Source organism: Podarcis gaigeae (genome assembly GCF_964106915.1).
Source record: "Podarcis gaigeae genome assembly, chromosome: 3".
Taxonomy (NCBI): Eukaryota; Metazoa; Chordata; class Lepidosauria; order Squamata; family Lacertidae; genus Podarcis; species Podarcis gaigeae.
Window position 1 is genome coordinate 110,044,197 of NC_139680.1, and position 26,685 is coordinate 110,070,881.

General features: G+C 48.1%; 3 protein-coding genes across 7 annotated transcripts in view; 1 reads left to right on the forward strand and 2 right to left on the reverse strand.

The window, feature by feature from the left end:
- Positions 1-8,295: 8,295 nt before the first annotated feature.
- Positions 8,296-11,063, forward strand: LOC310841875 (toll-like receptor 2). The gene is made up of 2 exons (XM_083733500.1): positions 8,296-10,024; positions 10,269-11,063. The coding sequence occupies exon 1, from the start codon at positions 8,330-8,332 to the stop codon at positions 9,887-9,889; it is 1,560 nt and encodes a 519-aa protein (XP_083589626.1). The 5' UTR covers positions 8,296-8,329; the 3' UTR covers positions 9,890-10,024; positions 10,269-11,063.
- Positions 11,064-15,235: 4,172 nt separating this feature from the next.
- GPR75 (G protein-coupled receptor 75) lies at positions 15,236-20,617 on the reverse strand. Of its 2 annotated transcripts, none has more exons than XM_083733476.1 (2): positions 20,463-20,617; positions 15,236-17,504 (listed from the first exon to the last, which is right to left on the reverse strand). In XM_083733476.1, the coding sequence occupies exon 2, from the start codon at positions 17,416-17,418 to the stop codon at positions 15,772-15,774; it is 1,647 nt and encodes a 548-aa protein (XP_083589602.1). In that variant the 5' UTR covers positions 17,419-17,504; positions 20,463-20,617; the 3' UTR covers positions 15,236-15,771. The 2 variants fall into 2 exon arrangements, with proteins under 2 accessions (XP_083589602.1, XP_083589601.1); XM_083733475.1 differs by lacking the exon at positions 20,463-20,617 and adding an exon at positions 19,792-20,239.
- Positions 20,618-22,439: 1,822 nt separating this feature from the next.
- The window catches only part of PSME4 (proteasome activator subunit 4), an 85,304-nt gene continuing 81,058 nt past the window's right edge, over positions 22,440-26,685 (reverse strand). For all 4 annotated transcript variants that reach the window (XM_083732997.1, XM_083732996.1, XM_083732999.1 and 1 more), the window contains 3 exons: positions 25,666-25,799; positions 25,161-25,299; positions 22,440-24,112 (listed from right to left, as the gene is read on the reverse strand). In XM_083732997.1, coding sequence (XP_083589123.1) covers positions 25,165-25,299; positions 25,666-25,799 — 269 coding nt within the window. In that variant the 3' untranslated portion in view covers positions 22,440-24,112; positions 25,161-25,164. The remainder of the gene's footprint in view (positions 24,113-25,160; positions 25,300-25,665; positions 25,800-26,685) is intronic.

Genomic DNA, 26,685 nt, shown 5'->3' on the forward strand with positions numbered 1-26,685 from the left:
TGCTCACCTCAGATGACACGTACCTGGCAACGCCTGTCCTCTTAAGGTCAGCTTCCTCCCCATCTTGAGCTATCGGGGAAGTTCCTGTAAGTCTGCTTGCTTCCCTTCAGTCTTGTCAAACCACCAAGCGGGTGAGCCTCTGTGTTCTCCAAACATTGACTGACTGGGAGGTGGGCCTGTGTGGGGAGCTCTGGGTCCCTGCGATTTTTTGTTTTGTTTTGTTTTTAAATAGCAATATTGGGTTCTCCTGCCCTGTCCCTTTGTCTGCTTTGTCACCCGATACACCTGCATGCAGAGTAGATGCCCTGTTCCTAAAAGAGGTGGGGAGATGAACGGTGTTGAGCATTCCTTGCATAGGTATAGAGCCATCCTGCTTTTGAGGGCAGCGAATTATACAATGTGGACTGATCACCCGCACGGACCTTTGCTGGGAGGGTGCTGTGTGATGAGTGGAGAGCCTGTAGCCCTCTGGGTGCTGTTGGAGTATTATACCTCTCCCAGCATCCCTTTTGCCTCACGTTGGGCAAAAGATTCCTGTATTACAGGGGTTTGGACCCTTCTGGTCCCTTCCAACTCCACAGTTCTGTGATTCTACCCCAAGCCTTGGTGTGCTAGCTCACCAAAGCCTGCCACCATCAATAAACGTCTGCAGAGTGTCGTCTCTCAGCAAGAATTCTACCACTGCCTAAGCAGACCTTGAATCGCTTAACAAATAGGAACAGCTTCTTAGGTAGAGCATGAGAAGAAGAAGAGTTTGGATTTGATATCCCGCTTTATCACTACCTGAAGGAGTCTCAAAGCGGCTAACATTCTCCTTTCCCTTCCTCCCCCACAACAAACACTCTGCGAGGTGAGTGAGGCTGGGAGACTTCAAAGAAGTGTGACTAGCCCAAGGTCACCCAGCAGCTGCATGTGGAGGAGCGGGGAAGCGAACCCGGTTCACCAGATTACGAGACCACCGCTATTAACCACTACACTACACTGGCTACAATGAGATGATGATGATGATTATTATTATTTATACCCCGCCCATCTGGCTGGGTTTCCCCAGCCACTCTGGGCGGCTTCCAACTCAATATACAGTAATGCATCAAACATTAAAAGCTTCCCTAAACAGGGCTGCCTTCAGATGTCTTCTAAAAGTCTGGTAGTTGTTTTTCCCTTTGACATCTGGTGGGACGGTGTTCCACAGTGCGGGTGCCACCACTGAGAAGGCCCTCTGCCTGGTTTCCTGTAACTTGGCTTCTCGCAGGGAGGGAACCGCCAGAAGGCGCTCAGCGCTGGACCTCAGTGTCCAGGAAGAATGATGGGGGTAGAGATGCTCCTTCAGGTATACTTGGCAGAGGCCGTTTAGGGCTTTAAAGGTCAGCACCAACACTTTGAATTGTGCTCGGAAACGTACTGGGAGCCAATGTAGGTCTTTCAAGACCGGTGTTATGTGGTCTTGGTGGCTGCTCCCAGACACTTAATCTCGGGGGTTGGGGGGTTCAAGCCCCATGTGGGGTGAAAAATTCCTGCATTGCAGGGTTGGACTAGAGGACCCCCATGCTCCCAGCTGATTCTACGAAAGGTGCTGCTCTCTAGAGCAATTCCTTCATTGATGTGGCAGCTATCTGCTAGCGTACCTGCACCCAGGAAACCCACCTCAAACAAAATGGCCTTTTCTAAAAAAAACAACTCCCCAAGTCTTCACACACTTACCTTAGGAGAGGTGGCTAAAAGTTTGGCATTAGCTTATGAGGCTGTCGTAGGCAGAACAGCTCACCTCACTGTGCAGGCAAGGAACCCAATGTCTGCACCAAAGTCCGAGGCCTCCAGCCTGTTCAAGTAAAATAATAATGTTCACAACACATAGTGGGTCTCTTACAGTTCATCATGCAAACTTGGGTTTCCCGCTTCGTAAGACTTTCCCTCACACCCACACCTATGATGTATGAAAGGAACATCCATATGATTCAGCATCAATTTAATGGTGATGGTATTCTGGGACAAATCGAGCTTTGCTACAGTCGTATTGCACCATTACTTCTGTGGGATGGTGGGACCACAAACTTCCCGGTGCCTGCAGATAAGTGCTTGAGGGAACCTGCTACTCAGAGAAACCACTTCCTTAAAAAATGTCTCCATCACAAGCGGGCTAAAATAGAAACACTCACACATGACTTGAGGGATGATGCAAGCGATATCTCATAACCTTTAACTGGGTTCTAGCAAAAAGGTTACTGTTGATAAGAACCCTTGAAACCCCATGGAGATGGTGGAAGAGCTGCCTAGGGAAACTCTTGGAACTACAAACCAACTGCATCATAACAGCAGCAGTGCTGCTATAACGAAGCCCAAAATCCGTGATTTTATGTGTGCACAAATGTTGATTAAATTGGTGGAAAATATGCACTTGATGAGGCTCGTCTCCCTGGGCTGGATCCAACTTAAATAATTCTACTGGCATGTACCAGTATGAGGGCTCCTGCTAGCACAATGGAGCTCCCACCACCACCCACATCCCCAAATCGACTTGGGGAGAGGGGGTCAAGAGAACCAGAACAATGTGCAAGGGGGAGGTGAGACCAGGCACACCAAGTTGTTTGCATTGACAGAACATTTTCTTTTAGAGCAGGGTTTCCCAAACTTGGGTCTCCAGCTGTTTTGGGGACTACAGTTCCCATCATCCCTGACCACTGCTAGCTAGAGATGATGGGAGTTGTGGTCCAAAAACAACTGGAGACCCAAGCTTGGGAAGCCCTGTTTTACAGCGATGTTGCGTTCCTCCCATAATCTGTATTTGGAAAGGGCTGTAGCTCAGGGGTAGAGCATCTATCTTGTCTGCAGAAGATCCCAGATTCGGTACTTGGCGTCTCCAGGTAGAGCAGGGAGAAATTGCTACCTGAAACCCTGGAGAGTCACTTGTCAGCGTAAACATCCATGAACTGGAGGAGGTCTGATTCGGTGTTTTTGCAGGGGTTGTTCAGGACCATTTGCAGGGGAAATAATTGGGTGGGAACATGACCTTCCAGATGTTGGTCTCCAGGTCCCATCAGCCACAGCTAGCACAGTTAATGATCAGAGAAGATGGGAAGGGAACATCTGGGATGCTACTGGCCTTCCCTCTCGCATTTCCATTTGCTCGGGGGCTAAGAACATAAGAAGAGTCCTGCTGGCTCAGGCTGAACCTACTACTCCATCATCGTGTTCTCACAATGGCCAGCCATAGGTCTATAAGCCGCCCCCAAGCAACACCTGAACACAACAGCACTCTTCCCCACTTTTGCAACACGGCAACTGGGAATTCAGAGACTTCTGTTTCCAACAGGTAGATGATCACTGTCAGAGATGGTAGCCACAGACTGAGCAGTAACAGTAGCTACTGCTATGCCATAAGCTGTCCTGTAATATCACACATGAGCTTTAACTACTGATGAAGCCCAGGACGGCGAAACAAGGCCAATATTCTGGAAATCCTTGTCTTAGACTTTGTGAAAGGATTTTGAGGAACTGTAACAACCTTTCATGTGGATGGGTTGGACTTTATGAACAGACAGGTGAAATGGACACCATTACACAGATGGACCTTATGCATGAACTGACTAGAGAATGATCTGATCCACTGGGTCTTCTGCTTTGTTCGGTTGTTGAACTTTATGAGTTACATCTGTTGAAATTTACAATTTGATACTATGAATAGTCTATCTTATTTATCTAAGAACACAGCCAGTTATGTCTCATGTGTTTACTGACTGAGCAGTAGCAGTGATTTTTTTTCTGAGGCGCTAGGTACTCAAAGGTACGCAGTACTGACACCTCTTTTTTTTTTTTGGATTTGATATACCGCCTTTCACTCCCTTTACGGAGTCTCAAAGCGGCTAACCTTCTCCTTTCCCTTCCTCCCCCACAACAAACACTCTGTGAGGTGAGTGGGGCTGAGAGACTTCAGAGAAGTGTGACTGGCCCAAGGTCACCCAGCAGCTGCATGTGGAGGAGCAGAGACTCGAACCCGGTTCCCCAGATTACGAGACTACCGCTCTTAACCACTACACCACACTGGCTTCCCTATAAGAAAAGCCCTGAGCAGTAGGGTCACTGTCTTCCAGTTACATGAGCCTCCATCCTTAGGGACTCTCCGCTCTATATCCGGACTTCCTTGTTTATGACATAAAACTCTTTTCCTGTGTCATGGCCACACACTTCCTCCTTAGCCGAGAGAATCTGCGGTGGATAAAGTGATGGGGTAGAGCTCAGCAAAGGCAAATCTCAGCGGGGCTGCAGTTGAGTCTGCAGGAGCAGGCTGCTTCCAAGTGTAGATTTCCACTTTCACAACAAAGAGAATGAACAGGTAAGTGCTCTTCAGGACAAGAAGTGGCTGGGGCAACCCAACAAGACGGGCGGGCTATAAATAATAACATGATTATTGATTCAGGTAGGTAGCCGTGTTGGTCTGACACAGTCAAAATAAATAAATAAAATTGTCCAGTAGCATCCTAGCGACCAATTAAGTTTGTTCTGGGTATAATCTTTCCTGTGCATTCACACTTCTTCAGAGACACTGAAACAGAAGTCGTCAAACCATGGGTAGGCAAACTAAGGCCTGGGGGCCGGATGAGGCCCAATCGCTTTCTCAATCTGGCCCACAGATGGTCCAGGAATCAGCGTGTTTTTACATGAGTAGAATGTGTCCTTTTATTTAAAATGCATCTCTGGGTTATTTGTGGGGCCTGCATGGTGTTTTTACATGAGTAGAATGCGTGCTTTTATTTAAAATGCATCTCTGGGTTATTTGTGGGTCATAGGAATTCATTCATGTTTTTTTTCAAAATATAGTCCGGCCCCCCACAAGGTCTGAGGGACAGTGGACTGGGCCCCTGCTGAAAAAGTTTGCTGACCCTTGCACCCGATCCTAGTGGGAGGGTGGGGTAGAGTTTTTCTCAGAAGGGTAGTGGGAGATGGGTGATATGTTAAAGCTATTTTTGGTCATCTGCATACCATCCCTTGCTTTTTCCTGTTGTACTAATTGCAGTCGTTAACAGTCGTCAACAGGTTTACCATACCCACTGAGTCAATCACCCATCTCCTACGACCCTTCTGAGGGTCATGTGATTGATTTTCCGCGGTGGAGCTTACCTGTGTTGGACATTCCAACTCCTGGCCAATGGGATGAGAGGAGTTGGAGCCAAACAACTTCTAAAGGACCACAAGCTCCCCATGCTGGCCCTTGTAGATATCAAAGAAGTCTTCAGCAGCAGCTGCTTCACCCTTAATATTGACTGTTGACAGACCCTGCCTCCATCAACTGGTGAGGGTGTCAGGATAGGACCTGGGAGACCAGGGTTGAAATCCCCACTTGACTATGGAGCTCACTGGGTGAACTTCGGCCAGTCACTGCCTCTAGGCCTAACCTAACTCACAGTTGTTGTGGGAAGTAAATGAGGACAAAGGAGGAACATACATGGCACTTTGAGCTCCTTGGAGAAACAGTTGGGATATAAACACAATGGCATAAATACATTTTGGTGTCTAAAGGTAAAGGTAAAGGGACCCCTGACCATTAGGTCCAGTCATGGCCGACTCTGGGGTTGTGTCGCTCCTCTCGCTTTATTGGCCGAGGGAGCCAGCATACAGCTTCCGAGTCATGTGTCCAGCATGACTAAGCCACTTCTGGCGAACCAGAGCAGCACATGGAAACGCCGTTTACCTTCTTGCCGGAGCGGTACCTATTTATCTACTTGCACTTAGGGGTGCTTTCGAACTGCTAGGTGGGCAGGAGCAGGGACCAAGCAACGGGAGCTCACCCCGTCGCGGGGATTTGAACCACCGACCTTCTGATCGGCAAGTCCGAGTTTCTGTGGTTTAACCCACAGCGCCACCCACATCCCAATTTTGGGGCCTAGTGAATTGCAAATTTCTTCACGTGTCATATGATGTTTGCAGCGGCTACCAACGATTCAGAGGAAGATACAGAGAGCTGCAATCTGGTCATGTGTTAGGAGTGTCCAACAAGTCGAATTCAACAGGCTATATATAGATTTTAGAAAATCCACTGATTCTACATCGGCTGACTTTAAAAACAGCCTTTTCCTGTGGCGGCAGCGCTAATAGGTGCCAGTACTCACCATGAAGTTGTTACAGTAAGTGCCACACTTTTTAACAACCACAAAAAGATAGGTGCTGGTACTGTGCTCTTGAATACCCCCCGTGATAGTATCCCACAAGTAAAAATGTGGGCTTAGATTCTTTACCTTTGTTCTGCCAGTGAAAAGCAGGACAGGAGGGCTATTTGCCTCACAGCTTGTTTGTAGGGTTCCCAAAAGCATTTGGTTGGCCACCGTGGGAAACAAACACAGACCCTATGTGTCTCTGTTTTCCAGGGGCAGTCGCAGATTGACAGAAGCCATCCCAGTTTCTGATTTCATCCCAGAATGATCCCCAAAAAGATTTCCTTAAAGGTAAAAGGTAAAGGGCCCCCTGACCATTAGGTCCAGTCGTGACAGACTCTGGGGTCATGGCGCTCATCTCGCTTTACAGGCCGAGGGAGCCTACATGGCACTTTGAGCTCCTTGGAGAAACAGTTGGGATATAAACACAATGGCATAAATACATTTTGGTGCCTAAAGGTAAAGGTAAAGGGACCCCTGACCATTAGGTCCAGTCATGGCCGACTCTGGGGTTGTGTCGCTCCTTTCGCTTTATTGGCCGAGGGAGCCAGCATCCAGCTTCCGGGTCACGTGGCCAGCATGACTAAGCTGCTTCTGGCAAACCAGAGCAGCGCACGGAAACGCCGTTTACCTTCCCGCCAGTGTGATACCTATTTATCTACTTGCACTTTGACGTGCTTTCAAACTGCTAGGTGGGCAGGAGCAGGGACCCCATCACGGGGATTTGAAACACCGACCTTCTGATCGGCAAATCCTAGGCTCTGTGGTTTAACCCACAGCGCCACCCGGGTCCCGTTAAGATTTCCTTAGGACGTCCCTATTATCATCGGATAAATGTTGGTGGGTATGGAGTTATCTGACACCCGAACCAAGGAGATAATAAACTTTACAACCTTTAGAAGACATCAGAAGGCAGCCCTGTATGGGGAAGTTTTTTTTAAAAAAAATTATTGCTTTCTTATGTTCTTACATATGTTGGAAGCTGCTCTTATCAGATGGGTGGGGTATAATCATAATTAATTAATTATAGTTGAACAGAACATCCCTATTTCCATTCAATAAATGTTCAAGGGTATGCAAACAACAAGGTGAGGCCCAATTCTTTTACATTTGTTGTACATTACTAACTGCTTTGAGTGGAGGGGCTAAACAGGATAAAAATACTATTATTTCTATCACATTTACCCCCTTATAATTTTTAGTTTAATTTTCCATAATTAAATGTTATTCCCAATGTGAGGAATTGTGCAAATGTATCTAAAACTATACTTTGCACAGAATAAAGAACCACCAAACTTTTAATGAAATAAAATATTAGTTCATAACACTGATTGTTGTTTCCTCTTCTCCAGGATGGGAATCATTACCAGAATACTGTATTTCTGCATCTCTATTCTTTTCTGTGATGGAGAAGGTGGATTTCAGCTTCCAGACAAGGTCTATGTCTCCAAACCCTCCGATAATTACTCTGCATTTCACTCTGAATTACAAACTCCAACAAGAAGCATTAACTTCTCACACAGCTTTCTGAAAAAAATTGCAGGAAGGAAAGCAGAAGGCCCCAGTATTCAAGGTTTGGTTCCTCAAAGCAATCAGAGTTTCAGAGTTTTACTTAACAGCGCACCACAAGAAGTGCCACTCCCTAAGTTCTCACAAATGAATGAAATGGTGACTTCTCCACAAACTGACCCATCCTTATGGGGCACCGTGGGGTCTCCTTTTCCAGCAGAGAAGCACGAAGGACCTAGTAGTCTTCTAAATGTCCATTCGATACTAAAAAGGACTGTTCTGGGTTATGAAAGACAAGATGAATCTGGAACAGTATTTCCACCTCCTGCGCTGAGGATGTCTGCAGGTTGTAGCAATCCAGTGGGTGGGATGTTTGATCTATCTGACAGAAACCTGTCTGAGGAAGATCTGAGGAGGGAAATGGATCCTAGGCATTGCAACACAACGTTGGGAAAGGTTGTAGAACTGGATGCCAGTCACAACAATCTGCAAATGGATTTAGGGACCCTGCTTTCACTGCTCCTGAAAATGAATAATGTTCAGTCCATCGACGTAGGTTACAACAGCATAACTGTATCAGGTGTGCTTGTACCCAACAGGTGTGACTTAAAGCACAGCGAGCTGTTGTTCTTAAACCACGTGAGTTTGCCAGAACTTACTTTCATATAGAAGAGATGGATGTTCAAGGAAACCATTTTATATACAATCCTGAAACGCTGACATCTCTCTTCAAGTCTATACCAGAAACCAGAATGGAAAGCATGACGATTGTCAATTTTCCACAACGCAGCCCCATCAAAGGCCTCCCCGTGGAAGGGAGGCGTCTCGTAATGTCAAACTGCTCCATCATAGAACTTCCAGAATGGTTTGCAAACACCATGAGAAAGCTTCACTTTCTAGACCTGAGCAACAACCCCATGCACGGTTTTCCCCAGCCGCCAACTTCATTGCAGAACCTAGATTTAAGCAACAGTAACATCCAAGAGATAGCTAATCTTAACATCTTCCCTAATTTGACAGTGCTTAAGATTCCAAGCAATAAAATAAAGGATCTTCCACCTGCATATCTTCCAGACTCCTTAAAAGAACTGGATATCAGTAAGAATCAAATACCCGTGTTTCATTTATGCAGGGCTCCACAAGAGCTGGAATTCCTTAATGTTTCTAGAAACCTCATAACGCATCTGAATCTAAACCATTCTCACCACCTCACCAGCCTCGATGCAAGCCACAATTTAATTACAGAACTGCAGGACCGCACGGGAGTATTTCTGCCAGAACTCAAATATCTGAATCTGTCAGGAAACAATATCTCTTTTTTGCAGCCGGGGTCTCTCCCCGAATCTTTGCTCGAGTTGGACATAAGCAACAATGCCATCACCATTATTATGGAAGAGACCTTTGGCCAGTTGACGAACCTGAATGTCTTAACCCTTCAAGGGAAACATTTCTTCTGCAACTGTGACTTGTATTGGTTTGCGAACACGTACCTTGCGAGCCGGCAGCTGCAGATAAATGGCCAAGAGGAGCTTTTGTGCAGCTTTCCCCTCAAGAAATGGGGGCTTTCGGTTGAAAGAAGCAACCTAACAATGCTGCGTTGTTCTCTCAGACTTCAAATGGCAATTACGGCTTGTGTGGCTATCTTGGCAATGTCCCTCTTAACAGGCCTTTGCTGGCGTTTTGACGGCGTCTGGTACATTAAGATGGGATGGTACTGGTGCATGGCGAAAAGGAAACAATACAAGAGGCCAGAACACAAAGCGTATGACGCATTTATCTCATACAGCAAAAACGATGCACTGTGGGCTAAAGAGACCCTGCTGGAAAAACTGGAAGCCCTCGAGTTTAGAGTATGCTACCACGGGAGAGACTTCACGCCAGGGTACCTGGTTGTTAGGAACATTTTCCACTGCATTGAGAACAGCCACAAAGTTCTCTTTGTTCTGTCGCCCAGCTTTGTCAACAGTTGCTGGTGCCAGTATGAGTTGTTCTTTGCCGAACATCGGGTCCTTAGCGAAAACGAGGACTCTCTCATCATGGTTGTGCTGGAAGACCTGCCGCCCAACAGCATCCCGCAGAAATTCAGCAAGCTCCAGAAGCTGCTGAGAAGGAAGACCTACTTGAAGTGGAGCCCAGAGGAACACAAACAAAAGCTCTTCTGGAGCCAGCTGACCGCTATTCTGAAAACGACAAACGAGCCGATGGCTTTGACAGAGGAAAATGGGCTGTGCTAGGAAGCAGAGGAGGCATGTGGGAAATTGAGGGTGCATGTATGAGGAACGCAAACATTTCTGGACTGGTGCACGCTGAGATGTTGGCTTTGGGCTGTTGCTAAGAAAAAGACTGGATCAAATACAGTGGTACCTCTGGTTACATACGCTTCAGGTTACAGACGCTTCAGGTTACAGACTCCGCTAACCCAGAAATAGTGCTTCAGGTTAAGAATTTTGCTTCAGAATGAGAACAGAAATCATGCTCCGGCGCTGCGGCAGCAGCAGGAGGCTCCATTAGCTAAAGTGGTGCTTCAGGTTAAGAACAGTTTCAGGTTAAGAACGGACCTCCGGAACAAATTAAGTATGTAACCAGAGGTACCACTGTACTGTCAAATGGCAGCCAAGTGTTTAAATATTTGGTTATGTTACCGGAATTTATGGAAAGGTTTCTTCCTGGGGGGAGGGGTTGCCCATCCTGCGGACATCACACACACACACACACACACACACACACACACACACACACCGTGTACCAAAACCAACACAATCACTCCTGCAAACAGAGGAAAATTTAGAAAGCCATATAAAATTGCTCCCGTATAGGATTTGCGTCGTTCCAACTTTGTTCTGCTCGGCAAAGAAATGGCTACCAAGTGGGGAGCCTGGGATGTGGGCAGGGGCAGCCATAATCCCTGAAGCTTGGGACCAGGTATTCAGCTTTCTCCTTGCCAGGGTGATAATCACTGGCATCCTGGCCCCTGAGTGCCAGACAGGTAGCCATTCCAGAAAAAATAGGAAACCCAACCTCAGTTTATTAGGAGCTTGGTCAAGACAAAAGGGTGTGCTTAACTTGACCGGGAGAACAGTAACATGTACATACTCGACTTAATGGGTGTGAAGTGGAAGTCAAGGGAGGTGTTATGTACTGAGCTTGGATCCTAGAACAATAGGCAGGTAGGATCCTAGAAGGCAGCAACCTGATTGATCTGCAGGAGCCGCCCAATCTGGCTCCCGGAGGAAGTGAATCAGCAACCTGATTGGCCTGCAGGAACAGTCCAATCAGGCTCCAGGAGGGGAGTTGAATCAGCCAATCACATGGGACCTATTGTGTAAATAGTGTATATATAGCCAGAGGTTTTGGGGGAAAGCACTCACTCAGTGTTTACCATGAGCTGAAATAAAAAGCATAAAATCAGCACTCAACTCCGAGTATGTTTCAGGAGGGATGGGGGCACACCTGAAGATCAGGCTTCTGCCAGAAGACCCCTCCCAGATTATGACATACTTGTGATGTAAGTATGATGCTTCACTAAGGGTGTTGTGAGTAAAAAGGGAAACTTATATAAAAAAAGGAGCCATCCTTTGTTCTGGGTTTCTTCCTGCTTCTTCCGTGTGCTGGCTGGAAGCCTTGTTGCAACAATAAAGATCAGGCCTACAGGCTACTGTTTTGCTCCTATAGTCTTGGCTGGTGTCTTTGTTTGGCAATCCAAGTGAGCCTGGAAGATTTTCCTATGGCAGTTATTAGTAGGGCTGGGCAGTATCTGGTTTTCAACATCGCAATATATCACCAGCTAAACATCGCGATACACTGATACATCACAATGTCTGAGATAGGGATGGAGCCATATAGAGGCATTAGTTGGCTTCGTGGGTTTTCCTCACATTGTGATTTTTGCATAGCACAGGCACACACACAATTTCGCAATATATTGTCAGGTCAAAAATTACAAAACCAGTATCACGATATGGACCAGTTTTGGACGATATGTCAATAGATCACCCGGTCCTAGTTATTAGAACAGGAACAGTGGTAGAGAGGCTTTCATGAGATAAAAAAACACGAAAACATCCTGCTTTTTAGAGGACTCTTCTGCACTATGCCAAATTAATCAGAAGCATTATCCCAAATCAATGGTAACCTTGGCTACTGAGTACTTGTGCGTCCCTGCGGACCAATGTACATGCATGTTCTGGTTATTTATTTTGGTGTATAGCTAAGATCTTTTGTAATGTAGGCTTGCAAATGCAGACTACAAACGGGTGGGGGACAAACTTGATCGGCAAATGTATGTATTGGCACAGATCTCCCCCATCGAAGGCAAGTGGCCTAGTTCTCAGAAACGACAGAGGGAGGAGGTAAAATGGGTGTCTGGACAGTACCGTTTCAGTTTACAGAAAGGGGACTCACGATAGAACATTCTACCATACCCTGGTGTATCCCTGGATATCAGGGAGGCAAATAGGCTAGAGGTTTTCTGTGTGTGGATGATTTGTTGGGAGTTCAGTCCTGTGAGGCCTCACCTGAAGAGGTCTGAAAAGGTACAACCCAGAAAATAGCTTGGTTGTTGTTGTTTTTACCACCTCATTGAAAGAAAGAAGCTGAGCTAGGAACCAGCAAGTCCCCCCCCAGTTCAATATTTGTAAGCCGCTTAGAGGTCTTTGGTTTGGTTTTTGAACCAAGCGGTATAGAAAAACTTGGCAAATAAATAAATACCACCTTTGTCCATTAACTCAGCCGCCGTTCACAGAACTGGCTTAAAACACAGTGGGTCATTCCACACCCACCCCCACAACTGCATTCCAAATCACATTTGCACATGGTTATTATGATAAACCACAGAGCCTAGGGCTTACCGGTCAGAAGGGCAGCGGTTCGAATCCCTGTGACGGGGTGAGCTCCCGTGGCTCGGTCCCTGCTCCTGCCCACCTAGCAGTTCAAAAGCACGTCAAGTGCAAGTAGATAAATAGGTACCACTCCAGCAGGAAGGTAAACGGCATTTCCGTGCACTGCTCTGGTTCACCAGAAGCGGCTTAGTCATGCTGCTCACATGACTCGGAAGCTGTCTGTGGACAAACGTCGGCTCCCTCAGCCTATAGAGCGAGATGAGCGCTGCAACCCCAGAGTCGTCCATGACTGGACTTAACTGTCAGGGGTACCTTTACCTTTACCTTTATTATGAGATACATCAGTAATGGCTTGTCAGTGGGTTTCCAAGTCGCCCGCTGCCTGTCCACACCAGAGGGTGGAGAGAGGGGGCTTTGATGTCTTCCCGTGTGGCTTATGCTTTCAAATTGCATCACAGTTGGTTGGAGGAGGCGGGAAACATATTGAAACATGCATTTCTCAAGAAACCACATGATAGATGTGTATTGTGGCCAATACTGGCTTCTAAAACCAGCACAGGGAGCAAAGCAGAGTAAATGGGAATGTGTACCCAGCCATGGTTGGTGGCTCACTTCGGAAACCCAGCCAGATGGGTGGGGTATAAGTTATTCTTATTCTTATACCATCATTTAAAAAAGACAGACCACAAACAATATCGGGAGTTGGTCAAAACATCACAGAACACGGAGACTCCTTTATTGTAGGAGAACACATTAAGTATGAATTGGCACAGAATAGAAGGAAAAGTGTGATCCATATCCTTAGATATCCCTTTATGATCATGACAGCATGTGAGATTTTTTATATATATAAAAAAATACACACACCCTAAAATACCAAAGAAACGCATGGGCTAACAGCAAGGTTCTTCCTCTAACGTTTCGGGAATGAGAAAATGACTAACGTGAAATGTTTTAGCAAAATATTACTTCCCTAACAGATTCTGCACAACTATCATTCACATACTGTACTCAGTTTTGCTTGTGTTAGGTCTTACGGTGCCTATGATTATCTAGAAAAAAAAACCATTAAAAATTAAATCAGTCCTTTATATTTTTCTACAATGGTCATTTTAAAAGCCCCGATGCTCGCGTAATACAATTGGTCCGCAATTATTAGACAGTTATTGCAAAAGATACATATAATCATGTAACAAGAAGAGATTTGGCTCTTGCAAAGAGCATTTACAATATGCAAGAATGGAAATTGGGCCCCTTAAATCTCAACTTTTAATGGGGGGGGGAGAGGGCAGGCAGGGAGTTTGGTTATTTTCTAGCCTTCGTGATTTGCAAGAGTTTAAAATTGCATGTGTGTGCCCAACCCCTCACCATATCTAGAGTTAAAACAAGCAAGAAGAATTCCTCATACGCTGCAGTTGCGTTGCTAAAAGGTGGGATTGAACGCTCTGCCAAAGTAACACAATCCCCAGAGCCTGTTCTGACTGCAGGATGGGAACAGGCCTATAGTAGAAGGGGTGAGGGTGCAGAGAGATATTTTAAAAAGGGCTTGTAAATAGCCATATGCTTTGTTGCCAGTGACAAAAAATGATAAGTGTGGTTGCCTTTCATGTCATTCACGAATCAAAACGAGCTAAGGTTTCGGACAAATCAGCGAACACAAAAACACTGTGGACTAGTAACTTGGAATTATTTACAAGACTGACGCAGATCTTGCCTGAGAAGAAGGCATCTCATGTCCTCAACATACATAAAAGTTGGCATTTCTTGTTAGCAGTAAACCCAAGGATTTAAAAACACTTTCTGTAAAGTTTCCCCAGTGCGTGTAGCTTTCGAAATTCTTCCGAAACGCAACGAAGCAAAACCGTAAAATAAACTCTGGTCCTGACAGAATATATATATACAACTGTTTGGAGATAGGAGTGGATTTGGTGCATGGGCTGTATCCTTTCACAGAAGCTATGGCCCCGACACTCTGAGGAGTCCACCTTCTGACAACTTTTAATTAAATAATAATAATAATTATGATGGTAGTGCTGAGCAGCTTCCATCCACCATCTTGGGCAGGCATAGGCAAACTCAGCCCTCCAGATGTTTTGGGACTACAATTCCCATCCTCCCTGACCACTGGTCCTGTTAGCTAAGGATCATGGGAGTTGTAGGCCAAAAACATCTGGAGGGCCGAGTTTGCCTATGCCTGATCTTAGGTGTCCCATTCCGCTGCCCCCTCCCACAATACCCCAGAAGTTGAGTTAACACAGAGACTATGGGATGGGGGGAAAGGAAGTGATATGGTTGCTGCCACAGTTGAGAAGCCCACTGCACGGTGGGGAACAAATTAAATTAAAAGGAGGTCCAGAACAGGCATCAGCAGTGGGGGGTCCACCGATGCAGGGGGCGCTGAAAGGCCTCTCAGTCTTGGTCCCAATCCTGGTTTGGTGATAGGGTTTGCCACGCCACATGCTTTGCCAACCAGCACAATTAAACACTCTTCAATAAATAAATAGAAAAGCAAGGTTCCACATCAAACCAGTAAAATATATATATATATATATATATATATATATACACACACACACACACACACACACACACACACAAAATTCGGAGTAGAAACTTTTAGAAAGCTCTGTCAATGCTTAAAACCGTGCACTTTCATGAGGATACCACACACACACACAAAAATGGTAAAACAATACCTGGTCCAGTCTTAAAGCAGAGCTGCTACAGGTGATTTCATGTTTTGACAGAAAAAGCAGATTCAACATTGTATTTGAAGGTGGTGGAGGGAATACTTTGGGCAGGGTGGGGGGGGGAATAACACCCACTGAGCCTTGGGGACTAGTAACCAGAAATCTTGAAAGATGGGGGGAAAGAGAACTAGAGAAATAGTAGGAAAACATGTGGCCAACCTGCGAAATCAAATATCAGAAGCAGGCCGGGACAGGAGAGCTCAGAAGCCTGGCTGAGGCCTAGCTACTCCTGTCCCTTCGTGCGTCAGCTGCTCAGCAGACTGAAGGCAAAAATGCCTTAGAGCCACCCTGGCACACACCAGTTGTTGCTTGACTACAACTCCCATCATCCCGGGCCAGTGTGGATGGGAGTTGTAGTCCAGCTTCTGAAGGACACCACCACGGCTATCCCTGCTGCGAAGCGTACGAGAGGGGCACGATATCATGCTTCGGATGACCCGTAGGGGCATATTTGCCACACGGACACACACAAAGAAAAAGCTCGGCCGCCCTTGCGGTCGAACGTTAAAGAGTCTCAGCTCCTGGTAGCTACACCGAGGGAACTGGTATCTGCTTAGCAGAAGTACTGTCGAAATCCCTCACCACGTCCGTCATGGCGTGATAGTGCATGGCGATGTAGGAGTTGGCGAATCCAAAGGGAGAGTTTGTGGGCTGCAGGCTGTTGGGAGTGCTCACCTCCTGGGAAGGGCAGCTGTTATAGATACTGTAATAAGGTTCGATGCGAGTGTTCATAGGGGTAGAGCTGCTCTGGGCCGCGTAATGCTGGCGGCCGGCGGAAGCCTTTGGGCTCAGCATGCTCTCCTTGGAGTGACTCGGGCCACAGGCCTGGTCCACAAACTTCTTCTGAGGCTTCGGAGACAGCATGTAAGCGGAGTTGGTCTCGTGGTGAGACGACTTGTTGCGGTTGGCCTCCAGGCTCCCTTTGCCCACGGCACGGAGCCGTGTCTTCTGCTTGCAGCAGAAGAAGACGAGGGCAAAGTACTGGAGGCACCAAAGGACCCTCCTCCTCAGCCCTGCGCTGTTCCGGGAATATATGAAAGGGTTCAGCCCGGACTTGAAGAAGATGAGGGTGAACCCGCACAGTTCGAACTGGTAGAGGATGAAGCCGCTGTTGTGGGACAGAACGTCCTGCACCAGGGAGATGCCGAGAGGCAGACAGCAGACTAACACCGAGAGGACAATGACGACACACGTCACCACGGCCTTCGAGTCCTTGGCTGTCGACAAGTTCACGGTCGACACCAGCTGGAACTTGCTGGCCGCAGTTGCAGGCAGCTGGCTGAGGTTCTTTGTGTACGCGTGGGTTTGGATGTGCTGCAGTTTGTTGTAGTTTTGGTTTCTGTAGAGGGCGGGCACGGCGCACTGCACGCCGTCAGCGCACCCAGCAGCAAGGGGTCCGATCAAGGGCGGAGGCCTGGATGCATCGACTGTGATGATGGGGGGACATTTGCGCACCTGGGCGTTCTTCCTCAAGGCCTGGGCGATCATGATGTAGGAGACGGAAACCACCGCCACACAGCAGATGAAGTCGATGACGTACAAGTAAGGGACCACCTTCCCCTCGCCGATGACCAGGCTGGAGATTGGGAGACAGAGGCGGGATTTCTGTGTCCTCATGGTGGCCAGCGTCGCAAGGGTGAAGCTCATGGACCACAAGGCCAAGGTGAGCAAAAGGGTGCAAGGGAAAGAGGCCGTCCGGTTGGGCTGCTTGCCCAACACCATGCGGAGCCGGTGAAGGGCGATGACAGCCACCGTCTTGAGGGACATGATGATGAAACCAGAGCTGGTGAGGTGGAAGGTGAAGCAGAAAGCGTCAGGGATGCCCGCCGCTGAGTCCAGGAACAGGGCGAAGGTGAACATGGGAGCAGTCACTCCGCAGATGAAGAGGTCGCAGAAGGACAAGTTGAGGATCATGAAGTCAAAGTTGGTGCGGAACTTCCGGAAGGCCGGGTCGAAGAAGGACAGGAAGACGATGAGGTTGCCGTAGGAGCCCAGACAGAAGATGACGGCCAACAGGAAGGTGCACGTCACCAAGGTGGCTGTGTGGATGATGTCTTGGAGGTCTCCTTGGAAGGAAAAGGTGTCATTGCTGGCCCGAGGGTGTGGCGGTGGCAGCTGTGCAGAGGAATTGGAGCGGTCTGTCCACTTCGCCTCAGCCCAGCCCGTCAGGTTCATCCTTACAGGAAGCAACGCTCTGCGGTTCCAGCACCTCAGAATCAATCGCCTCCCATTAGAAGCTTGAAGTCCATGGTGGGTGAAGCCTGTTTGTATAAGCAGAAACACACACCCCATCCAAATGTAAGTCAACAGACACCGGATAGCTAATATCGGGCTTTCAAGTCTTCTCTTGTGTACTTTTAACAGCCATGATGTGCTATGAAGAGGAAACTATGTCTGCCAACTCGATCACTGAAAATCTGCAGAAGATCTCACAGAGTAATTGCACTGGAAACTTGATTTGCTCTCAACCGCTGCTTTAACACAGAGAGATGTTAACTATATTTAAAGAGTATCTTTTTTTGGCTGCTTTTAAAGCCTGAATTTATCACTATTCTTTAAAACCAGTATTCTATGCTATTATGTGAACTGCTCTGTTACATTTTTGATGTAACATATGTATCTTGCTGGTTAAAGAAAATCAAATGCGGACAGTTCACACCCAATATTTTGACTGCTGATTATTTAATTCTGGGGGCAGGGTAGAAGGAACCACTGTTCGGCCTTAAAGATTGTTTCTGTGCATTGGGGGGGGGGGGGGGACAAGATAGTTAAAGTCCTTGTTTCAGTTCCCAGCATCTACAGTGAAGAGTTTGGCCCCATCTTACATTTAAAGAAGCAAATTCTTTAAACGGATGTGGCTCCCACCAAGGAAACCGTGGGAACTGTAGTTCGTTAAAGGTGCCAAGAGGTGTTAAGAGACCCCTGTTCCCTCATGGGGCTAATATTCCCAGAATGGTTTAAGAATCAATCCTTCTTCCCGGAGAAGAATTGAGGCTCCGTGAGGGGATTTTTGTTGTTGTTGTTGGACTGTGCCTCTGGGGGTTGGGTCAAACCGCTGGAGAATCACAGCGCCTGCTGCCTCCTGTGTTGTTTTTCCTGCACCTGCAGCGCCAAACTGCCCTCTCCAGGAACAAATTCAATAATTGTTGGAGTGCAAGGACACAGCGCAGTCAGGCAAAAGCATTTGGGTGGGGTTAGTTCTGAGGACCAGTTTTTTAAAATACAAACCCAAGAGGGCCAAATTTTAAACAGCTGTGTACTCAAGTGCCGTACTAAACCCTGTGGAGACCCCTAGGCAGTTCAAATCTCTGGGGGGCACCATGCAAATTATCTCCTAATAAAAAGGTAAAGGGACCCCTGACCATTAGGTCCAGTCGTGACCGACTCTGGGGTTGCGGCACTCATCTCGCTTTATTGGCCGAGGGAGCTGGTGTACAGTTTCCAGGTCATGTGGCCAGCATGACAAAGCCGCTTCTGGCGAACCAGAACAGCACACGGAAACACCGTTTACCTTCCCGCCAGAGCGGTATGTATTTATCTACTTGCACTTTGACGTGCTTTCGAACTGCTAGGTTGGCAGGAGCAGGGACCGAGCAATGGGAGCTCACCCTGTCGCAGTGATTCGAACCGCCAACCTTCTGATCGGCAAGCCCTAGGCTCTGTGGTTTAACCCATAGCGCCACCCGTGTCCCCTAATACTTGACTGTAATTTTCTTTCAAGATTAAATCAACATTATTTAGATTTGTTTTCTTGGGGCCCCAAAACGGCATGGAGCCCATAGGTTGAGCCTACTCTGCCGATTTGGTAACCTGGCACCTGAGACTGCTTTAGTGCAGACATGGCCATTCCAGGAGGCCCAAGGCAGCTTCTAACAGGTGACCTCAAAAGAGTTAAGCAGCGTGTCCTGAGATAACATCCCTAGGGAAAAGAATGCAGCGCTGGAAAGATGGAGCTGTACCCCAAGCTCTTTAGGCCTGACTCAACCTGGTTGCCTCCAGAGATTTAGCCAGTTCCTGCGGCACAGATTCCTTTTTTGGGGTGGGGGTAGAACTGAATAAGAACTACCTCCAGACCGGAGGCTGGATCAGGCCAAAGGCCCACCAGGTCCAGTACCCTGTTCTCCATGGGGGCCCCCTCTGCGCAACGACCCTCTTGCCCACTCGCGGTTCTGCCATTCATCGTGTTATCATTCTCATAACAAACGGATCCTCATCCCGGGTCTGCCAAACCCCTTCCAAAGCCCCCCGACGGGAAGAAGCGAATCCCACCCTGCCGCGGCGCGTGGGCTCCTTCCCGCGCTTCTCCCCCCAGGCCCCGGCAATGGACAGGAGCAGCGGAGGCGCCCGACGCTCCCGGCCGCTCCGTGGCGCCATTACGCGCCGGGCTGCGCCTTGAGGGTCCGGTTGGAGAGGAGAGCCCTGCGCGCTTCGGGCCAGAGCGGAGGCCGAGGCCATCGCCCGCCATCCCTCCCGGCCAGGACGCACGAAGCGCGCCCAGGGCGACCCACCTTCCGCCCTACCCACCAACCCCAGGCAGCGTCTCCTTACCCAGCGCCGGCTCCGGGGAAGCAGCGGGCGCCGCTCGCCTTGTGCCTCGGCGCGCAGGGAGCGGGGAGCATCTTCTCCCGGCCGGGCTGCCCAGGGCAGCTCCGGAGGCGGCGGGCGGACGCTGAAGTCATCGCCGACGTGCGGGAGAGGATGGACCTCGCTTGTGCATTGGAGGGGGGGGGGTGGAGAGAGAGAGATGGGAAAGGAGGGAGGGGGTGTCGCCGCCGCCGCCGCCGCCACCGCGAAGCCCGCACACGATCCTGCCCGGTTGGCGGCGCGCGCTTTGCTGGGGCTCTCCAAATGCGCAACGGCGGCTCCTGGCCAGAGGTGGGGGTCCTCCGGTTTCCTCGCCGCGCAGCCCCCGAGGGATCTTGCCCACCCCGCCTCCGCTCTCGCGCACGACCCCAAAAACAAGGGCCGGGAGGGGAAGGGAGGGCAGCGCGCGCGCACACACCTCGGCGGGAGTGCGCGCGACCGCACCGGAGCCGCACGCGCGACACGCAGCGCAGCGATTGCGCATCTGAGCGAGCGGCTGGGAGGAAGCGACGCGCTCTTTCTCTCTCGCATTTCTTTTCTAAATAGACCCGGGCAAGCAGAAGCGAGGCTTTTGTATCGGAGTCAGAAACGCTTCGGGCGGCCCCTAGGCGCGCAGGGAGGCGCCTTTTGCTTACCAAGAGCTGCCTTGGCTTTTTGGTACCCGGTTTCGCCAAAGCAGAGATTCAGGCCGCTCGCGCATCATCGCTGATTTGTTTTCGGCGTTTGTGGGAGAGATACAGGAGGAGGAAGGGGAGAAAAGCCTGTGCGGCTCCCCTCCCCGCACCCTGTGCTGCTGCTGGGAGAAAAAGGTGGGATGTGTAAATGCAAATAAATCCATCCGCAGGGTTAGCGGGGGCTTTGAGCTCTAGGAGCCAAATTGAAGGCTGCTGAGGGCTCCTCCTGAGCAGGTTGTCCTCTGGGATGGGCATCCTCAGGTCCCCTAGGAGGCTGGGTTGGAGTCAGGGTGGGAAATCTCGAAGGATGGCTATAACTCTCAAGTACTGGACAAGAACATGAAAGGGGGAGGGAAGGCCTGGATAGTTACTGAGAGCGGACCCTGCCACCTACCCAGGTTCTGGTGGCACCCGGGGTCAGACCTTTGAAGGGAAGCAAATGAGAATCACTTGTGCCCCTGTGCTGAATTGCAGGCACGCAGGTGTTCTACAGAGAAAGTACTGTGAAATCCAAGTAACAGGGTGAGGAAGAGTGGGGACTTTGTCCTACATTTCTGCTGCTCATAAACAGGTTCTGAATATGAGTCCAAGACCTGTTCACTTCCGTCAAGGACCACAAGATAAAGAGGTTGTATTCCAAGTACAGTGGTACCTCAGGTTAAGTACTTAATTCGTTCTGGAGGACCATTCTTAACCTGAAACTGTTCTTAACCTGAAGCACCACTTTAGCTAATGGGGCCTCCCGCTGCCGCTGGAGCACAATTTCTGTTCTCATCCTGAAGCAAAGTTCTTAACCCGAGATACTATTTCTGGGTTAGCAGAGTCTGTAACCTGAAGCGTATGTAACCCAAGGTACCACTGCACCTATGACACAAGGGGACAGGGGGGGGCACTTTCGACCCTCAACTGGCCTGGGTGGTCTCCTACGCATATTTCTTGCCACGGCAATGCTTCCGAGAGCCCTCGGAAAGGTCAAAACAGAAGGCAGAGGTTCTGCCAGTGCTCCCCCTTTGACTTCAGCAGCCTTGGTTTTCAGACACAGTAAATCTAGCGACAGGAGACCCTTGACCGGGAGCATTCCTAGGCGTTGGTCAGGTTGGCCTGCCATTGGCGCAGACCCAGGGTTGCACAAAAATCGCAAAGGAAGACAGAGTGTGCCAGTGATTGCCAAGGGTGCAAGGGACTGGGGTGCCAATACAGCCCCTTGCCAAGGGCGCAAGGAGCCTAGGTAAGCCTCTTCCCTTCACCCCTTCCCTCCCAGGCCAGCCTGGCTAACCCAAGAGGAGATTTGCCATCCTGACTCCTCTTGGCTTCAACTTCACTTTTGGCACTTGAACAGCAGCTTCCAGCAACTGGTATGCAGAAGCACAGCCATCATGGTTCATAGCCAGGGTTAGCCCTTACCTCCCATGAATTAGCCCACTTTCCCTCCAAAGCCATTCAAATTGGTGGCCACCATCGTCTCCTGTGGGAGTGAGTTCCAAAGTTTATGTGCTTTTACCTGTCCTAAATAAGCTTCAATGGATGTGCACAAGTTATACTGTACAACTATTATAGTTTTATTCTTGTGGGACAGGGAGAAAACCCCACTTTTCCCAAGCCATGTTGTTGCAGCTGATCTACCACTGAGCTTCACATTCACACACTGTCCTGGAAAAGAAAGAAGTTGCAAGGGTTTAGAAACAACTCCAGATTGCATCCCTTTTTAGGCTCAACTCAAATATTAGCTTTTTGCAGAGCAGGAGACGCTGCCCAGTGGAAAAACAAGTTCCCTGAGAGATGTGCTGCACAACTGGAAGCAGACAGGTGACATGTTTTGTACTAGGGACCAATTTGATACACAGTAGGGCTAACAGCTTTCCCCCCTTCATATCCTCAGGTGAAAGGGCTTATCTTGAAGAAACTCTCCCCTGAAAAACAAGACACCATGTGCGCACAGATCTTACAAACAATTCATTTATTCAGCTTTAAACTAAGTACACAACTGAAAGGAGAAGGCGGCATTTTGGCACTATGCTATACATTAGTTATTTCTGTGTATCAGCTCTCAGGAGATACTGTACTGGTTACACTGCTGTGCTTTAAAAACTTGGTGTTGTTTCCCAGCAGGCAGAGGATTGAAGAAGAAAAAAAAATGTATTCCTGTTTTTACAAAGAAAAAAGTACAGGATGTGCAGAAGATGAAAACACACACAATTCTCAGATGATTTTTTTCCCCAACATGGGAGGCGTTCTTGTACTCTATAATTTACCACACACCAGAGTATGTCACTTGCTTGCATTCCCAAAATGAGGGAGCGGGTGGGGGCAGAGTGGCAGAGATTGCGTAGTAAAAACCAACAGATTCACTAAAAAGTTAAATGAAAAAATCAAGCCAAAAACTAAAGTCACCTCATTAGAGGGAAGGGGGTAATATTAAAAACCAGAAGAAATTGGCATCGAATCAGATACAAAAAGCTGAAAGCACTAGTATCAACACCTAAAAGTGCGATTGTTTAAAAGTTAATTCTCACAAATGAATTATGTAAAATTTTTGCAAACTGTACAGAGCTTTGCCAGTGCAGTGCCTCTACAATTTATACAGTCCTTTACATCTATGTAACACATACTGAACATGTTGTGAAACAGCCAGCCAATAGCCACCAGAGTTGCAGAACGAAAAGAAATTTGGGATGGGCAGGCAGGCGGAGGGAGATACAGTACTTCTGGTTTTTTTTTAAAATGCAAGTTACATACTTGTTCCAAGATGAGGATGTGAGGCAAATGGAAAGATGTGTGACTAGCAAACAGGGAATATTTAAAAAGTCTTTAGCCACTCATTATTAACATATGTACATACTCTTTTGTTCTCTGAAATAAAACCAGCAGTTGAGAGACACTCTTGTCTGTGGGCTCTACTGAACTGAGGACCAAAATAACAAGACCGCCGCTTACGAAGGCAGGCAAAAGTTAAGGTTCAGTACCTGGCTGGAGAATCTTACTTAAAAACCTGTCAACAGAAAGGACAACTCTATTGCTCTGATGTGGGCAGCAATAGAGGGGGAAAGATTTGCTCAGCAGGTAAGACTTCAAAAGAAACCCAGCTCCAAGTTCTGCATAGCCTGGCATTGCATGGGAGCTGGAAAGAGACAGAACAATGTTATGGGGGACATTTTTGGCCTACGCTTAGAAGCGAGTGGTCAGCAGTTCACAGATGCACACTCTTGAAGGCAGGTCAGATGAAGAGTTTGAGCACCCAAAATTGCAGATATTAGGTTCGAAAGTCCATGTATGTAATGTGAAGTTGCAGCATTAGCCACCTGCACAGAATAAGATTTCTTTTTTAAAGGGCTTCGGGTTAATGCAAGGAATTTACATGAAAGTGTGGAAATAAATCATGATTGCTCCCTCAAACACAAAGACTTGTCACGCTGTGGCAGTCCCCTCTCCCCAGTGCAGCAGAAATCTTCAAGAGTGCTTCCCACAGAGACTTAAGGTATGTACTTCCTTAAAGGATTCCAGCGCTAAGCCTCAGAGTTACCATATCCAAAAGGGTTCTATACACAATAAATTAGTTTTGAGTTTCCTTTATTTTTGCGGAAATGGCAGTGGGCCCTCCTTTTTCCGAGAACCTGCAAGACGAAAGGAAACAAGAAAGGAGAGCTCGGGTCATGTTTTGCAAGAAAAAGAACGTGTGTACCTGCGCTAAAGCTTGCATTTAGAATATATATAATCACTCCTCCCTGTTCTCCTCTCTGCAACTGCTAAGGACGGAAAGACGGAGCCAGCTATACCCCCTGCCCTTTGGCAAAAAGCTGCTCTAGCGGAGGGAGACTGGGATGGAAGTAGGGATTCTCCACCCGCCAGGAGCATGGGGAAAGGGGGCAGTCAATTTCCCCAGCACTCTCCAGCCTTCACAGTCAGTGGATATGAATGGCAGCTTCCCTCTTCAGGATTCCAGGTGGATCGGGGCTATCTTATACCTGGAATGTCTTGTTAATGTGAAGCATGCCTTTAATCAAACCCCACCGCTGATGCTCATCACCCCCAGGCTGCTTTTAATTGCAACCTCCACCCAGCTCTGCCAGAGGTGCTGGCCAGTGTTAGTCAAATGCAGGGGTGGAAACCTCTAGCCCCCCCCCCCCCAACCACATTTGGCGCAGCACAGATCCCAATTTGGCTTGCAAGGCCCTGTCGTTGTCCCCCGCAATCACACCCACATTTGCCACAACTAACATCCTACATGACATCAGGTGTGGGGGGCAGGCACAGGTCTGGCTAAATTAGCTGCATGGCAAGGGGAACTTGATTGCAAAGCAGTGTTAAACTCACTGCCCATCACAGTGTCAGGTGATCTGACAGGTGGGTTGCTCCATGGAGGTGGAGGCCAAAAAATATTCCCTACCCATGTTCCAGCTTGCAATGCAAGCATGAAAATACCCCCTTGCTAGGCTTTAGCTGAGCTGGGAAGCAAATTTAATTTAATGATAATGGAGCTGTAAATACATTAAAGATGCCTTGGTTTTTATGCCACAGCCCTGTTATCTATTTAATTTCATCGTGTCTAAAATCACATCTCTTGCTATTTTAGAGCTGGGTTTGCACAGTGCCTGGCTGGATTATCTAGAAAAGCTTTCCGAGAAGCTATTATTGGCCCATGATCACACAATGCAACCTCACCTCATTATGCATAATAGCACGGCGAAACCAAGAGGTCAGTAAGGACGAGAAGCTGGTCATCAGTGAACTGCTGCTTGTGCTCTTGCCAGTTGTCATGGTGGGTCCTCCGGAAATTGGACAAAGTTTTTTTAACTGTCATCTGTGTGGCGAGAAGCAGAGAAATGGATCTAAACAGCGTATTTAAAACAACAAACCTCCATTGGCAGAGGCATTTAAAAAAAAAAAAAAATCAATGATAAGCCAACGTGTTCTCAGTTTTCTTTAAGGACTCAGCTATGAATTAGTACAGTGGTACCTCGGATTACATACACTTCAGGTTACAGACCCCGCTAACCCAAAAATAATACCTTGGGTTAAGAACTTTGCTTCAGGATGAGAATAGAAATTGTGCTCCGGCGGCGCGGCGGCAGCAGGAGGCTCCATTAGCTAAAGTGGTGCTTCAGGTTAAGAACAGTTTCAGGTGAGAAAGCCTTGCTGCCAGGGGATGCAGTAAGAGGGCTCTTACCTCAATAGGCTGAGGATCATTCAGATGTGCACTAAGGTCCATTAAAAGCTGAGGCATCCAGGTGGGCACGTCGTAAGGACTGGATAAAATGCACGCGCTAAGTCCCAGCACACCAGCATGGCGCTTCACCAAATCTGCAACAGAGAAAGTCATTGATGCTTTCTATGTACAAGAAACAAAACATTGTGTATGTATGTGTGTGTTGGGGGGAAAGGGCCCTTTCTTTCTAAAGATTTCCTATAAAATGGGTCTACTATACAACGGGTGATAGCTGATACCTTACTCACAACGTTTCAGGTGGCTGGAGTAAACTTAACAAGGCCTCCCCGGCTGACCTCAAAAGTAATAATAATTATTATTATTACTTGTACCCCGCCCATCTGGCTGGGTTTCCCCAGCCACTCTGGGCAGCTTCCAACAAAGATTAAAAATACATTAAATGTCACACATTTAAAACTTCCCTGAACAGGGCTGCCTTCAGATGTCTTCTAAATGTCAGGTAGTTGTTCTTCTCTTTGACATCTGATGGGAGGGCGTTCCACAGGGCAGGCGCCACTACCAAGAAGGCCCTCTGCCTGGTTCCCTGTAGCTTTGCTTCTCGCAATGAGGGAACCGCCAGAAGGCCCTCGGCGCTGGGCCTCAGAGTCCGGGCAGAACGATGGGGGTGGAGACGCTCCTTTAGGTATACTGGGCCGAGGCCATTTCAGATCTCCCTTTCTTTTCTTTGATGGAAAGGAGGGTTTGGGGCTCCTTGGAGTAGTACAGTATCCCTTTTGACTCTCCACAAGTCAAAGCAGAAAGGGAAAAGGGAGATCTGAGCTGCATGTGACTTTTCAGTCCTTTCCCAACAGCTCCTGCACTTCCAAGTTTGGTGGCAGATGGAAAGCAGAAACAGCAGGCAAAAAACAAACGAACACCACCTAAGTAGCAGGCTGCTCCCAATTAACATGCCTCACTGCATTGCGGTACAATCGAGTAGCTTGCAAGAACATAAGCATAAGCTGTCGAGAGGCCCACCTG